General features: G+C 46.0%; 1 protein-coding gene across 1 annotated transcript in view; it reads right to left on the minus strand.

The window, feature by feature from the left end:
- The window catches only part of MYO1F (myosin IF), a 48,140-nt gene that overhangs the window by 14,354 nt on the left and 17,293 nt on the right, over positions 1-16,493 (minus strand). Inside the window, exons 5-19 of the mRNA XM_044426175.1 lie at positions 15,271-15,358; positions 14,290-14,379; positions 13,865-13,996; positions 13,545-13,679; positions 12,270-12,402; positions 11,464-11,660; positions 9,711-9,791; positions 8,033-8,119; positions 6,697-6,783; positions 5,584-5,751; positions 4,789-4,874; positions 4,250-4,331; positions 3,036-3,142; positions 1,639-1,737; positions 403-547 (exon numbers count right to left, since the gene is read on the minus strand). Coding sequence (XP_044282110.1) covers positions 403-547; positions 1,639-1,737; positions 3,036-3,142; positions 4,250-4,331; positions 4,789-4,874; positions 5,584-5,751; positions 6,697-6,783; positions 8,033-8,119; positions 9,711-9,791; positions 11,464-11,660; positions 12,270-12,402; positions 13,545-13,679; positions 13,865-13,996; positions 14,290-14,379; positions 15,271-15,358 — 1,717 coding nt within the window. The remainder of the gene's footprint in view (positions 1-402; positions 548-1,638; positions 1,738-3,035; positions 3,143-4,249; positions 4,332-4,788; positions 4,875-5,583; positions 5,752-6,696; positions 6,784-8,032; positions 8,120-9,710; positions 9,792-11,463; positions 11,661-12,269; positions 12,403-13,544; positions 13,680-13,864; positions 13,997-14,289; positions 14,380-15,270; positions 15,359-16,493) is intronic.

Raw genomic sequence — 16,493 nt, forward strand, 5'->3', positions numbered from 1 at the left:
AAGATCTCTTCTTGCTGATGCCAGAGTGTAGGACACAGAATAATCAGTTCAAGTTGCGACAACCCAGATTCAGGCTGGACATCAGGAAAAGCTTCCTCGCTGTCAGAGCAATACGAGAGTGGAAACAACTGCCTGGAGAGGTGGGGGGCACTCCCACAAAAGAGACATTCAAAAAGAAACTGGGCAGCCACCTGAGTGGGATGATGTGAATTGGTGTCCTGCAACAGCAGGGGGCTGGACCAGATGGCCTTCATGGCTCCTTCCAACTCTACTTTTCTATTCTATGAGTCTAATTAAATATCTGAAATTCCAAGTGAACCAAAGGCAAGATAAAACTGAATGGACCTCCAGTCTAGAACCTGATCTAGAACCCTTGGAAACAGCTCCTGACCCTGGGCTTACCGACTCTGGGTTCTTGACAAAAACTTTTGTGCGGCCCATCTGATATTGGTCCACATCCATGTTGACAGACCTCAGCAGGTGCTGGACACCCTGCCGTTCATCTCCACGCCAATGTGGCCAAGTCTCTGGGGTCAGGATGGCATATCTGGGGGAAGGAACAGCAGATATCCTAGTTCAGATAGTAACCCCAAAGTGGTGCTGAAGTTTGGGCCAGGGTTGTGGGAAGGAAGACCCACGGCAGAATAGAAGGGAAGCTTGAAATAGAAACTGGAGAACTTTTAAGGTACCCCTTTCCCCAGGCGCCAGAAGCATCCTTCTTGATTTAAATCAGCCCGTTTATAAAACATTTTGACTTAGGAGTGAATCCAGAAAATGCAGCTTCTTTCCCTGAAAGAAAGATCAGCCCTTTTCCAAAGAGGAGATTTAGAAAAGGATGCATTCTGTGCCCTCCTGGAGATGTGTCACTGCCATGCTGAGCTTCTGACTTTGTTATATTCCTTTTTCACGAGAAATGTCATGAGGCTGAGGTTGATGGGAGTTATCCACAACGTCTGGAGGGCGCCAGGTGTTGCGGGGAGAAATATGGCTGCTTTGGATGCTTGTCCTCAAGGACTGCTGCAGAGGAATCAGAATGTGAAGCAGAACTGGGTGAGGGGAACGGGGAAAGTGGGCCATCCCAAGACCCTGAAATGAGAGAAGCACAGACGCAGGCTTTGGGAATAACCAGGATGCACCATTGGCAGCGGGGACTTAGAATAGGGGAGCATTGCGAATGCAGGCAAGGTGAAAACCGCTCTTGACTCCATGATGTGTTGTCTGCAGAGAAGGGTGGCCCGATTAGTGGGAGGAGACCCGCTCAATTCCAAAGGCCCTCCCCCAAGATGGTGACCAGGAATGCTTATCAGGAGAGTTCCTGGAGGTGAAAACTTGACTGGGTTCAAGAAAGCAACTGTGTGCATGCTCAGAGGTTCATTTTGGTGCTTTGTGCTTTTGGGTCATTAAAGGACACTGTGTGAGGAGCCTGAGGCCTTTGAATGCATCTTCTTCAAGGTCTGGGCTTTAGCATGTGGCTGAAGATCCCTGGTGCAGAGTTCCCATGGTGCTGAGCAGGGATGGCCAGCAGGGGAAGCCAAACACTGGAACAGCCTTCCCTCCAGCTGAGCCTTGGCGAACAGAGGAGGGAAAGAGATGCCCGAGCAAGAGAACTGGCAAGCCAGGTTTCCCCCACACCTTTACCTTTGCAGAAATTTGTGGAACAGTCTGCGGTATGCAAAGCCAGCTCGGCGGACTCGGATATTCTCCTTCAGGCCCAGGTACTCCACTTGATGCTTCACCCTGTGGGAGGAGCCGTGCATCACAGAAAAAGGAAGCAAGCCAAGCGACACCGTGCAAACTCTCTTTTCACTGCCTTGCTGTCTCAGAATCCTGGGCTCCCCTGACCTCCTGCATTCTCCCTTTCTCCTGGGGAATCCTGGGAACTGTAGTTCTGGAAGTGCCCAGGATTCCCCGGCCAAAAGCAGGCATAGTTAAACTAGTTTAAGTCTCCAGCAGAGACAAAGTAGGGCAGGGAAGTTTTGGCCCTCCAGGTGTTAATTAATTAATTTGTCATCCCTATTTATATCTTGTCTATTTTCCCAGAAGACACCAAGGTGGCTTAGACATTCCTTCTGCACTTTATTTTACCCCACACAACATCCCTGCAAGGTAGATAAGGCCAAGAGTCAGAGATTGGTCCAAGCAATTGGTCCAAGTGGGCTTTGGGCCTAAGGGGGACTAGAAGCTGGATCTCCTGAGTGTCAGGCCAGTGCTGTAACCACTACACCACATGGTAGCCAAACTACAACCCTTATCTGTCCATCCAGTATGGACAGTGATCAGAAAGATGGGAATTGCAGTCCCATCACAGCTGGCTGGGCATGGATTCCCCACTCGGGTTGCACCTCTGCCTTCCCACTTCTGATCTGTAACTGTGAAAACTGAGATAGGACAAGAAAAATTGCCAGAATTCGTAATTCCTCTGATCCACTTTACTCAGATAAATTGAAATGCCATCCATGGGCAAGACCAGCAGCCCATCCCATTCCACCCAGCTCCAGAATATTTAAGCTTTCTCCTGCATGATTGCTCCTCCAATTTCTCAGCATCGCCAAAGCATTTTTAAAAGATTTGCTGCCCTCTTATGCCTCCCTTTGATCTCAGATTTGGGAAGGGCCGCCCCCATCCTTCATAGCTCTCCAGAACTCTTCTGCAATACTCTTTCTTTCTCCCTCTTTCCAGCTTCTACCAGATCCTTCTCAAAACCCTAGCAACTGGAGCAGCCTCTCTCTCATCTCACCACTCTCAAACCAAGCCAAAGAAAGTATTTTAGTTCACATTATGATCTTCCCACCATGGTAGAGTCATCCCACCTCCTCCCTCAGCTCGGGATGCCCTGCCCCAAGCACCATACAGTCCAAATTTTGGCAGCAGGGGTGGATGGTGCAGAGGGAAGGGAGGAGATGACCTGGAGAAGCGAAGGAAAACTCCTCTTGACAGTCATTGACTTCAAGGAATAGCAAGCATAACTTTTGGCTCTGAGCTGTGGGGGAGATGAGAGTCCACCTCTCTCTCTCTGTCCCCCCCCCCCCCGTTACCTGCTCTCCTCCCAGTCTCGGGGCCTCTTGGTCTCGTTGGGTTTAATGCAACGGATATAATGAGGCGTGCACTTCATCAGGGTGTTCACCAAGTCGTTGGCCTGTTTCTGTGTGGGAAGACCCGAGATTTGGGAGTTACCTGGCATGCCACTTTAAAACCACCCAGTTACCTGGCTCTCCAAAATACTGACAGTGAAATGCTAGAAAAGCCAAGAGCTGCCAATAAAAAAGGGAGAGAAGGGGAGAAGGTCACAGGGAGGAGAAGAGAAGGGAAGGGAAGGTTATGGGGAGGAGAGGAGAGGAGAGGAGAGGAGAAGAGAAGATCACAGGGAGAGGAGGGGAGGGGAGGGAAGTCCCTGAACAATTTTCTCATTGGAGTTCTGGGCTAGCTGGGCCGTTCCCATTTATTATTATTATTATTATTATTATTATTATTATTATTATTATTATTATTACATTTCTATGCCGCCCCTTGCCGAAGCCTCGGGGCAGCTTACAACACAATAAAATACATTAGAACATAATAAATTACCACCAAATACAAAAATACAAAAAATACACTGAGATACAAACATAATAATATAAAATTAACATTAACATTTATGAATTAATTTATGAAGGGAATGCAAAAGTGTGCAGTATTCATTTGTTAATACATGACCCAAGAGTGGTCAACACATTTTGTATTATGCATTATGTAATTGTACTAAGGTTTGTTTTGATTTTGTATTTCTTACAGTTAAATATTGTTTTGCTTGATTTTATTGCTGTAATGTATTATTGTATTTCTTTGGAATATTTTTTTTTGTTCTATCGTAAGCCACCCAGAGAACACTATGGGCTATGGGGTGGCATGCAAATGTAATAAATGAAATTAACTTTGTATAAATACTACAGAGAGTGGAGCTTCTCCTGTTGGCAACCTGGATCTTGCACCTCTGTGAACAAACCTACAATCATCAAGCGATGGTCAACAGACCTCCCCACAGAAAACCGTGCCCGATGTCCCCCTTCACACATCTTCCTGAAATGTTCAGATAAGAGAAGTGCTGGGTGCACAATAAGCCCTCTTCTCCATTCACATGCAGGGAGGTGAGATCGCCTGAGTGACCTGCATTTTCAGTACTGTCAAGCTTTCTCAACAGGATTTTTCCTCTGACAGCTTTCTCAGCTTCTCTTGCTGGAGAAGAAATGCAGAAACCAAACAGGCTCACCTTGATTTTGGACCCTGCGGTGGTGGGCCGTCCTTTTTTGTCCGCATCAAGTTTTTCTGGGAAAAGCATCCGGATGAAGCCACTGAGAGGCACAAAGGAAGAGCTTGGTGCATAGTGAAGTGAATCTTAGGAAACACCCAACCTCCGCTTTGGAAAAGGAGTGGCAGAGAAGGACAGGGGCCAACACTGCTGGACCAGATGAACGGACTTTGCTGCTATGACACCATGCTTTGCTGGCTCCCCATATTGCGTTCTGCAGTGAAGTGTCCCTAATCTGGCTAATATCTGTGGAAAGATCCATTCTTCCAAGAAGAGATCGGCTCTGTCAGACCTGTAGATCCATCCAGTCCCAGACGGCATCACCCTCCACCCTCCTTAGCAACCTCCCCCAATTTGGCTCCGCTGCAGATGTATTGGACTGCAGCTCCCATCCTCCCCATGGCTGGGGACAGAGGGAGGCATAGTCCAAAACAGGCTGGGGAAGGAGCAAAGACCAACCAGGATGGGGCTTGTGGGGATATGGTGGGGGTGACACTCACAATTCACTGCTTTGCATCAGCTCTATCAGGTCGGTGAAGAGCACGTCGCGGTTCCTTTCGCAAAAGCCACTCACGTCGTAAGACACCTGTGGGTAGGAGGGGCCAGTGATGACTATTCCAGCAAGCCTTATTCTAAAAATGGCATTTTTCTTTTGCTGGGAACCAGCTTGTGAGTTTGAGAAGGTGACCGACTGCAAACACCCTCAGGCTGTGCCACGCATGGCCACTTTGGCTCCTAGGCCAGATTTATTTATTTTATTTTAATTTTATTTAAAGTTTTTATATGCCGTCCAACACCACAGTCTCTGGAAGGCTCTATCTTGCTACTCAGTGGTGACACCCCAGAGAAAGAGGATTTTTATTTTATCTTTATTCACTCCTTTATTTGTCTTGCACTCCGTCTTTCTCCCTGAAACATCACTGAAATGGTGCTTCCAGAAAAGGGTGACTTGGCTTCTTCCCTCCCACTCCCCATTTCCTTGTGTGTTGTGACTATTAGAAAGTCTCTGGAGAACTGAACATTGGAGCAATTTCTTGTTCCTTACAGGGCTCCACTAGGAGCCTTCACGGGCTGATCAGCAGGGCCGAATAAATTAATATAAATAAATTAGAAAGACATGTTCCTCTAGGTCACGGGAGCGGCGTGTGCCAGGCCAATGGGCTGAAAGCTCTCCTTTCTGCTCTGGTCCCACCCCACCCCCCATAGGTGCCAAATGTTGCACCCCAAGGAAATTCGGGCACTGTGGGATGAGCAATGCAGAATGACCTATCCTGCCAACTCAGGTGTCCAGAGACCTTGCCAGCGTAATGGTGGATGATGAATCCGGAACTGGAGCCGTTGAAATGTTCGTGGTTGCCCACCGCAGACTGGAGTTTCTGCAGCAGCGTCTGGTCTGCCCCGTCGCCCTTGGCATAAACCGTGGCACAGACGTCATCCAAGATACTCATAATGCCCGGAGGGTTCTAGCAGTTGGAAAGAGACACAGAAAGCAAAGGTGGCATAAGTATTCCTTTTGTGAGGGCTGGGTTCCTCAGAGGTGCACAGGACTTCTTCTGGCTCTGCTTTAATGGAACAACATGACAACTCGCATTTCAACCCAGGTTTCAACAATCACAATTCAAGGACAACCCACACTCAACCCACAATGCAAGGACAACCCACACTCAACCCACACTCAACCCTGTTTGTATCTCCCGACTAAGCTGCAGCCCTGATCTTCCCTCTCTCTCTCTCTCTCTCTCTCTCTCTCTCTCTCTCTCTCTCTCTCTCACACACACACACACACACACACACACACACACTTTTGATGGCCAAGAAGGAGCCAACTCCTCCTCCAGAAACAAAGGAACAAACAGCAAAAGCTAAAATCCATTGAGGGGGGGGGGGACGGTTGTTCTGCTGGCTTGAAGTTCATCAGCTAAAGCTTTTGCTTTGTAGAAAAAGAGTTACTGGGCCAACATGCAGTCACAGAGCCAGTAAGAAATATTAAGTTTTAAAGCACCTGGACTTGCTGAAACTTGAAATCCATTCTTATGTTGACTGCTTTCTTAGGGGAAACATTTGGCTGAATAGCATCCGTACTTACGGAATTTAAGGCTGGCCAGAGGCAATTTTGTGTCTGGGGTCCAAAACAACCCCAGAAACAATGACTGCTAAGTAAGCGGGATGGAGATTTGGTTCTGCTTCTACTGGCTTCACCCAGGTCTGGGGGAGCCACTGCTTTGAATTTTCCACAGTGCCCCTAAAAGTTGAAATGGTGAGAACAGAAGTAGGGGCTGCTCACAAGGACTCGGCTTAAGGCCCTTCAACCTCCCCTTCCCCTTCCATTTAATTCTTCTTGACAACTGTGCTGGGCATTTGTGTGGCTTTTATTAGTTTGCAGTGCTCTTGTCCTGTGAGTCTCTTACCACCTTGTTTTCGATGAGGTCACAAACCACTTTGTTGTTGAAATATTCAATTGGGGTCCACCGTATTCCCTCTTGCACATATTCTTCCTAAGACAAAAATCAGGAGAGTGAGCTGAAAGTGTGGTTTGGAAAGGAAGAAGGGAAAGAAAAGAACATGGACTGGATGCATTCTATCCAAACCCTTCTCCGGGAACCCTCCGTGAAAGAAATTAGGAGAGTAAGTACCCGGAGGAGGGCTTTCTCTGTGGTGGCACCCAACCTATGGAATTCACTCCCCAAAGAGTTCCGCCTGGCACCGTCGTTACTGGTTTTTCGGCGCCAGGTAAAGATCTTTTTATTTAAACATCATTTCAATTGTTAAAACATATGATCTGGCCAGGGCAACTTCTTCTTCCTTCTCTTTCTCCTCCTATATTTTTATTTTATACTGATAATTTTAATTTTATTTTTGTAAATCAATGTATTCTTTGTATTTTTATATTTAATGGTAATTTATTATGTTCTATTGTATTTCAATGTATTTTATCGTGTTGTAAGCCGCCCCGAGGTTTCGGCAAGGGGTGGCATAGAAATGTTGTAATAATAATAATAATAATAATAATAATAATAATAATAATAATAATAATAGTGAGAGGGGTTATTAAGGTTCAGCAGGTAGCTGCACTTTCCCAATGCCCAAAAGCCAGGATAGATTCCCCCCAGAGCTGGCTGGGGAATGTTGGGAATTGCAGTGACTCTCCAGGACTCGGGCAAAAGTTTTTTCCCACCACTGGCTGCTACATGATCCCTTTTAAGGAACCATCTGCACGCAAGGCATATTTCCATCCGCTGACCTGTAGCACTTTCCTTAAAGACCAAGCATGCTTCTAGTCCTCATGGTTCCAGATCAAGGACTAAGTTCATTAGAAAGATCTCTACAGAGATCTGCCACAGAGAAAAGAGTTTTTCTCGCTTATTTATTCATTATATTTCTCTCACATCCTTTTTCACCCTGCAAGGGACCAAGGTGGCTACACAATCTACCTCTTTTTACACTCATATAAAGGTAGGTTGGGCTGAGAGTCACAGATGGCCCCAAGTTACTTGGTGAGCTTTATGGTCAAGTGGGGATAAGAACCCGGATCTCCTGAGCCCCAGGCCAAGGCTTTCACCAGTATGCCACATGGCCCTCTCCTGCTACTTAGTCTTCTTAACTTCACACACCTTCAGCCTGCAAAGCAGGTGTCCCACCGCTCAACTGAGAACTATCCCTCACACTTCTGTACTTTTCATAGCTCTTCTGGACACAGTGGAATATTTTCCCCATCCACAAGCAAGAGCATGCCGTAAGCCATACCTGCTCCGCTTTGAGGGTGAGTTCGATGAAGATCTGCTGCAGCTTTTCATTCACAAAGTTGATGCAGAATTGCTCAAACCCATTTCTCTGAAAGGTGGGGAGGAGGGAGGGAGGAGAGAGGGGTTTTATAAACACGCATGCATAGGGATCCGTGCTTTGTGATTGCCAAGGCTGCATTGCCCATCAGACCCACCGGCTGGAGATCTGGTGCTCCCAGCTTCATTTTCACAGAGCAATCATCTCTTTCTAAAAACATCAAGGGGGCAACCACAGTGTAACAAGCACAGTTCCTATACCACAATTCCTGGACCAACAGCTCTGAATGCCTTTATCCTTTAATTTAGAAGTGCAGGCTCTTGTCTTTACATACAATCCCAGAAAACATAATTCCACACAATGCTTTCCATTTTGGTTGGGCATAGCAGTTCAAGACCACTGCCAGAGCAATCCTGTGGCCCTCATATTGAGTCCAGGGAGGCAGCTCATCCCTTGGATTCTCAGTTCTGTAGTCTGAGACCGAATGCCAGTTTCAGAGCTGGGATCTGCATTTGAATTTGCCTTGTCGCTGGCATGGAAAGGACTGCACAGGTTGCACCAGATGAAAGGTTCACGTGGCCGCCAACCGGATTGCACCAAGCGCTCTTCGTATCTTTCCTAATCAAAGATTGCACTTCCAATCCATAGCACTACTGGGACTCAACAAACACAGGGCCCTTTGGTCTGAGTTCATTCCTAAACTTGTTGAATCAGATCATACCCGGTCTGGGCCAACCCCTGGCACAGTTCCTGGGGAAATCTCCAATTCAGAATTCACTGGCCCTGTATTTTGGCCTACCTGGAATATTTCATACATATGTACACACACACAATCTTCATTTAAAAGAATAAATAAATAAATCTCACACACAATCTTCATTTAAAAAAATAAATAAATAAATCTCACACACAATTTTCATTTAAAAGAATAAATAAATCTCTCTCTCTCTCTCTCTCACACACACACACACACACACACACAATTTTCATTTAAAAGAATAACTAAACCACACAAACACAATTTTCTTTTAAAAGAATAAATAAATAAATCTCACACACAATTTTCATTTAAAAGAATAAATAAATCTCTCTCTCTCTCTCTCTCTCTCTCTCACACACACACACACTCCCAGGAAGGAAAAAAGAATACCAAGGGATATTACAGAAATATAGCTTATAATTTCAACAACTAACCTGTTCATAAGAAAGCAAAACTTTTTTTCTCCCCTAGCCACAGTTAGATCAATCAATTCTCACTTAAGGTCCAACAACAGATTAAACTAATTTATCAAAACATTTGTGAATACTGTCATAACTTTATCATGAAATACATATCTCTAATGATTTTTTTTTACAAATTCTCTTTTCCTAAATATTGGTTGAATTGCTCATAATAAGCTTTCCATTTTCCATTCAATTCTTTGGTAGGTCTTCTGTTTATACAATTTTCTATTATTCCATATTCAGCTAGCTTATTTTTCCAGTCTTTGGTAGCTGGACATTGTTGTGCTTTCCACTTTTATGCTTTTGTAAATCTTGCCCATGTTATCATATATTCAAATAACTCTAGCATGGTTTTTAGAAGAGTCTCTGTTACAGTACTCAGTAACATATTCTTAACATTCATAGGAAAATTTCCTACCTGGAATATTTCAAAGCCATAAATGTCAAGAACACCGACACTGTATTCCTCATATGGCTTTTGCATGGCCTTGTTGATGGACTAGAGTGAAAGAGAACAGACTAATTATCAGGAAATAAGAATTTTGTTATCAGAATCTGCATGAATGTTTGCCTTCAGAGATCTATGGGGAAGCCCAGCCTCTCAAAAGGAAACCCTCCCCATTTGATTCAAAGAACTGGAAGGTAAGAATGGACCTCCAGTTTCTTCCGCAAGCTCTGTTATGTCCCATCCTTCCCTATTTAGGGCCCAAAGAACCACAGACCTGGAAAGATAAATTGGCCCTCACTGAGGGAACTGGGCCTCTTGAGCCTGGAGGAGAGGAGACTTAAAGGGGATCTGTTGGCGACATGCAGGTGTGTGAGGGGATGTCACATGGAGGTGGGGAGAGACCTGTTCTCCCCTGCAGAGGAAGGCAGGACATGCTCCAATGGAGCAAAGCTCAGTGAGCCAACATTCCATTTGGATGCCAGGAAGCACTTCCTGACAGTCAGGACTCCGAGGGTTTGGAATGGGCTTCCACGGGAGGGGGTTGAGGCCCTATCGGTGCGGGTGTTCAAGGATAGGCTGGACGTCTACATGGTGGGCATGTCGTGAGCGGAGCCGGCTGGAGCCAGGGGTCAGACTAGATGGCCCGGGAGACCCCTTCTGATTCGCTCTGTTTCTATGAATCCTCACCAGCTTAAATCTAGACCCAAGCAAAGCTGTCCAAAAATCCATAAAAACTGGAAGTGTTCAATGGGTCGCCATTGGGTTAAATTTCCTCCAGCAAGTCAGTCAGTCAATCAGTTTATTGCATTTAGCCATAGGCCATTACAAATTAACAAGGGAAAACATTGAATTAACAAATAAAATCATAAATCAAGCATATTAAAGCATAATACTAAAAGACGGAACAGGGGTGATTCAGGACAGGGTCCCCTTCAAAACCTCTCTAGCTCTTATCTTTTCAGCTGTGAGTCCAACCCTTACAATTTGGTTTTCAAACAGTAGAAAGTTATAAACATTGCCCAAGCAAAGCAGGTAGCTTGAAAAGAGGGGCTTTTCCCAGCTGTGACACCCCATTTATGGAATGCCCCCCCCAAATGGAACTGATGCTGTTATCTTTTCAGCACCTGTGAAGACATTTCTTCCCTCCAAGGGTTTTAGAGTTTTATCTTATGGCTTTATTTACGTATTTTAAATGCTATTTTTCCTGTGTGTTTCACTGTTGCTCTGTGCTTTTGTTCTTTTGTCACAGAACATCCATTGCAGGGGTGGGGGTGGGACCTGAAGCCCTAATAAACTTTCCCAGGGATGAGCCTGAAGTTTTGTATTCAAAGAATGACAGTGAGAAATGCTGCTGAGATCTTCTAAGATCCCCTCTCTAAAAAGAACTATTCTCCAGATCAAGTAGTGAAGAAGCCAGGGAACTTCTCCTGGGTTCAACAAGCCACCATCCCATTTAGCTCTCTCTATTAAGTCCCAGTCATTGGTTGGACATTGTGTCCAGAGAACCATAGAAACGGAATAGATAGACTGCCAAAACTAGAGCAGTGCCATATTCCAAGCATGGAGTCTCCACGCAGCCTGAAGTGCCTGATCCTGTCCAGGTTCGAAAGCTAAGCGGGGTCAGGCCCAGGTAGTATTTGGATGGGAGACTTGGGGCCTGCGCTGAGCAGCAGGTTGGGCTTTCTAGGCCCTTCCAACTCCGTGGTCCTGTGCTATTGCTTACCTCCACCAAGAAGTCAAAGACCCGTGCATAGAGTCCTTTGGCAAGGGCATCGCGGGTGTAAGATGCTTGCTCTACGTTGAGGGTCACATTGATGGACTCTGACCGGCCTCCCCATTTGCTGTCCATTTTTCTACTGGTGAGCTTTTCATCCAGCCGGTCCTTGTCAATCCCCAGGAGGTAGGCTGGAAAGGCAAGCACTAAGGTGGGAGAACAAAGGAAAGCTCCATTGGTATCTCTAGGAGGCTTGGTAGAACATTTGGAAGAGCAGAACCTAGTGAGATCATCAAAAACTGCATGCATCCAGCTTCCTCTGAGAAAGTCAAGGCAAAACAGCCTTGCAAGGCAAGTTGAGAGAGGCCCCCAATGAGTCAACAGTCTACATTTGTGGGTTTTGTTGGATGGTTCTACTCTGTTTCTATGTTAGCTCTTTCTGGCCTAAGTCCAGCACTCTACCCACTACAAGGACAGGGTGACAAAAGACCATTTCACCAGAGATGGTTTCAGACTCAAAAGGCAGTGTGGCACAGTGGTTCACATATGGGACTTGGGTAAAAGAGGCCCAAAACTGAATTCAGGCAGACGTTAAAAGAAACAATGCAGCTTCCCAAAATCTGAAGGCAAAAGTTTCACTCCTGTTTTGGTTAGCATAGATGAATTGCTTCAGTTTCAGTTCTCCAGTTTTTGGGGTTGTTTAAGCTGAAATGCTTTCTGTCCCAAACATGAAGAAAACGGCACATTTGGAAAAGAACCGAAGCTATATTTTCAGCCAACTCTACTTGATGGAGTAGGCAGAGGCAAATACTTACGGTCTGGACTTTCCACTTGAGCATAGTTGCCCTGTTCCTGGAAACTGATATTGCCCAGGTGAAGAATGCCAGCTATTATCTGCAGGACAAGCTGCTTATCTTGACCTGTGATTCCAATCACGTCCATGGCATTCTGCAGGCAAAGAAAGAAAAACTGAGAAGACAAACCCAAAGATGGTGATGGAAGAGACAGAAAATAGGCCTGCAAGCAAACACTGAGTCTGCCCAAGTTCTCCACCACAATTGCAATTGTTGGTTTTGTAGTTTTGCATAAAAGTCCGTGCACTCTTTGTGAGTATTTTTCCAAATGCATGCATTAGTGGTGTGCATTTTTATTTTTGACTCTCTCTCAAGGGACTTTATGCAAAGATTACATATACTGCTAAGTGTGGGAAGTCAATAATTATTATTACTTCTATCAATTTTATAACCATAGTTTTGACTTAATAATACTTTGTTATTACTAAAGAAAAAAACTATCATGGGTATCAAGTAAATAATAATTCACCTTATAATATATCCACAAACCCATCAGCAATTAGTATTTGATTTTTTCCCTTTTTCCTGGAGGAAATGATATCATAATACAAAAGTTAGATTCATAAAGAACTATGTGCATCTTTGAAGGGCACCCATTTTTCTTTGCCTGCTTCAAGTGAGTACATATGTGCATTTTTCAAAAGAAAGCATTTTCCTCATGCATTTTTCAAATGCTCTAGTCCCTAAATCACATCACAATTTGAGAATGTGCAGGTTTCAACTGCCACATAACTGAGTTTGGGCAGCACAAGCCACACTTACAGGTTAAACCTGGGTTGTCACTGAACCAGCCAAAACAACAATGTTTGCTAAAAGTCCTTCCCCACAAACTGCATTTACTCTCTAAATTCAACAGGCAGTTGTATAGCCCTCTGTCAGGGATGCTGGAACTTGGAGTCCTGCCTTGAGCAGGAGGCTGGACTCAATGGCTTTATAGGCCCCTTCCCATTCTATGATTCATGAGTTGTTCTTGGTTAACTAACTTGGCTTGTTAGTGCAGCTGGGTTCAGAAAATACCGCAACCCACAGTTAAACCACAATCTACTTTCAACCCATATTCAACCCAGAAGCATGGCTTGTCTGAACGCTGTCACTGAGCCTGTCTGGAAGGGATGGCCTAGGCAAATGCAGATTAAAAGATGAACCAAAGCCAATCCCGAAAAAGAAGGCATGGCAATCCATGCAGTGACACATGGATTACAGGGTTTGGCCCCAGGGCTGACAATAGACACTCACCATGGTCTCATGGAAATCGCTTCGATCATCTGTACCATCCACTTTGTATGCATCCGATTGGCTTAGATAATAGTAATAGTCCGGGGTCATAATCCCCAGGTTATGCTTCTGTTCTTGTGAGGCTCCCTCGATGAGCTGTGTGTACGAGAAGAAGGGAAAACATTGCACAACACCACAAACACAATAGCAGCAGGAATGGCTGGAAATCAGTGATTCACCTGAGGTGCCAGGAAACACCTGGCTCAGTCTATTGCTACTGTGCACCTGTACATAACAGCAGTAGTTGTCTGCATAAGCTCGTGTGCCATCGGTTCCCCTACCTGGTAATAAATGTGGAAGTTTCTCTCACTCTCATTTTGGCTCACTACCCGGGACTTTTCCAGCAGGAAGTTGGAGATCTTCCCCCCATCGGGCTCACCTCCACGACTGAATTGGATTTCAAAGTATTTCCCCTGGTGGGAGACACAGTGGATTGGATTAGGCAAAGGAGCATGGGTATGTTGTGAGCTCAAGAGCTGCAAGAATCCAGAATGTATGCCCCAGGATTGTCTGCAAATGAGACTTTACCCAGCAAGTCACATGATTTTGGAGCTTCTGCATGTTAGCTCAGTTTTGGTTTGTTTCCTTGGATTTTAATGCCAGTTTTAGACTGGATAGTGATTAAGGGTTGAAGCATTTTCCTTATTGTATTTCCCACCCTGAGATCTAAATGTCTTAATGAATACAGAAACCTGAAAAGACTTACAAATCTGCTGGAATTGTTGTTTCTGACGGTTTTGGCATTGCCAAAGGCTTCAAGCAATGGATTGGACTGGAGAATGATGTCTTTGACATGCTAAAGAAGATAGAAAGTCATCACTGCATTTATAGTCTACCTTTTTCCCTCTTGCAAGAAACCCAATAATGGCTAATGGAACCCCCTTTTCCCTTTTAAAGTAGGCAAGGTGGAAAAGCAGTGACCAAGTTCTGACAACTTTTTGTTGCAGTTGTTCTGTGACAATGAGGTTAGATAGGTGGCTAGAAACAGCTGTCTGCAGGGTTTGGTGGGCTGCAGAATGGCCAGGAAAGCCCACCAAGAAAAGTGGACTTTCCTGGCCATCCCAGGATACTTCACTCAGAGATGGAGACTCTGTTGATTTAGTCAAGGCTGCAGAAGCCCTGAAACTCATTTGGCCTGGGGATCATCCAGGGCTTAGAAAGAGAGAAATAGAGCAAGTCAGAAGGGGCCTCCCAGGCCTTCTAGTCTGACCCCTGTCTCCCACAGCTCTGCTCATGACATGCCTTCCTAAGAGAGGGGGCAGCTCTCATCCCTGGAGCATTTCCCCTTCAAAAATCATTCCCTTTATTGTCCAAGAGGGAGCTGAATGCCATGCGAAGCCAAGGTGAGTCCACACTGCCTCGTGGCATTATGGGAAACCAGAAAGGCAACCCATTAAGAACACAATTCTTACATTTTTAATTTTGGGATTATCAATGAGAAAGGAGCCTCCACACCTGGGTGCCCACCTGGGCCTCCAGACTCCCATCGCCTGCGTGGTGGCTGAGAGTCCCACACGTCTAGAAGGAGAACATGCCCCTAGTTACGGCCTGCCCAGACACACAACTGAATCCCCATGACATTTTGAGAAAATGCTTCTCCTCCCCGCAGCTTAAAGGGAAGGGAACGGCAGGAAACGAACCAGAGAACCAGGATTTCTTCAGCTGGCTCATCCCTGCTGAGACGTACCTGCACTTTCTCGCCCCCTCCCGACACTTTGGAAATGTATCCCATGATGTATTTGGCTGCCACCGTCTTCCCCGCACCACTTTCGCCACTGAAAAGACACACGTGGAAACAAGGGAGGGGGAAGCGGAACAGCGTGAACTGAGGAAGCAAGAAAACAGCAGCCGGTAAACCCAGCAAGGGCTCCATATGGCCCCGGTTTGCGGGCATTTGCCTTGCAGAGAAACAGCAAGATCCCGGCCAGTTTCAAGCCACGGGATATTTGCTCAGTCTGTGGGGCTTTCCTCCATCCAGCCTTTTCCTTTCAGCTGCTCATGGTGCGCCATGATGGTGAATCTATTGTGGGAGGAAGTTCAGCACCACGGAGAGCTCCTGAGAAGCGTCAACAGCCGAGGTGCATCACCAGGGATTTGGGCAATGAGAACCTAAAAAGAGCCCCGCTGCTGGAACAGCCCACAAGCACATGCGGTCCAGTGTTCTGTCCCCATGGAGGCCAACCAGCACCCTCCTACCCATGTTCCCCAGCAACAGATGCACAAAGGCATATGCCTCCTGTACCAAAGGCAGCACAGGGCCATGAGGACTAGGAGCTTTGATTGCCTCCTGCCCCACCATGAATTTGCCCAATCCCCTTTGAAGGCCGTCCGACGTGGTGGCCATCACATCTTCTTGTGGCAGTGGGGTCCATAGTCAACTCTGCTCCAGGGCCCCTCCAGGGTTGCTCCTTTTCCTGCCACATATTTCCATAGATCCACAGCCCCCTTCGTTGCCTCTTCCCATATGGCTCACTGTTGCCGATGCCTGGCTTTTGGTTCCCCTGCTCTGGGCCACCATCTTCTCTCTTTCTTCTCCCAGAGTGCCTGGAATACTTTGCTGCCCACGCTCCCCAGATCCAGAGTGTGGGACAAACCAACCTCCTGCAGCCCTCCTTCTCCAAACTCTGCTCCAGAGAAGAATTTGGAGGGGTGCAATCCCAACTGCAGGAGGGGCCAAAGCAAAGGAATGGGGCCAAAATATCAGCTTATTTTTACTTTCTTCCAATAACCTGCCATGAACGTCCCTCTTTTTTGGTACAAATAAACTCGGAACAAAAGAAGAAAAGCAACAACAAAAAGAAGAAAGCAACTAAGCCTGCAGACAACCATGAACCATACAGAAGTGGTTGGATTCCAGTTCCCATTTTCCTGGATGCTTGACTATGCTGGCTGAGGCTGATGGGAACTGAA

Source organism: Varanus komodoensis, unplaced genomic scaffold (genome assembly GCF_004798865.1).
Source record: "Varanus komodoensis strain SLA01 unplaced genomic scaffold, ASM479886v1 scaffold164, whole genome shotgun sequence".
NCBI lineage: Eukaryota > Metazoa > Chordata > Lepidosauria > Squamata > Varanidae > Varanus > Varanus komodoensis.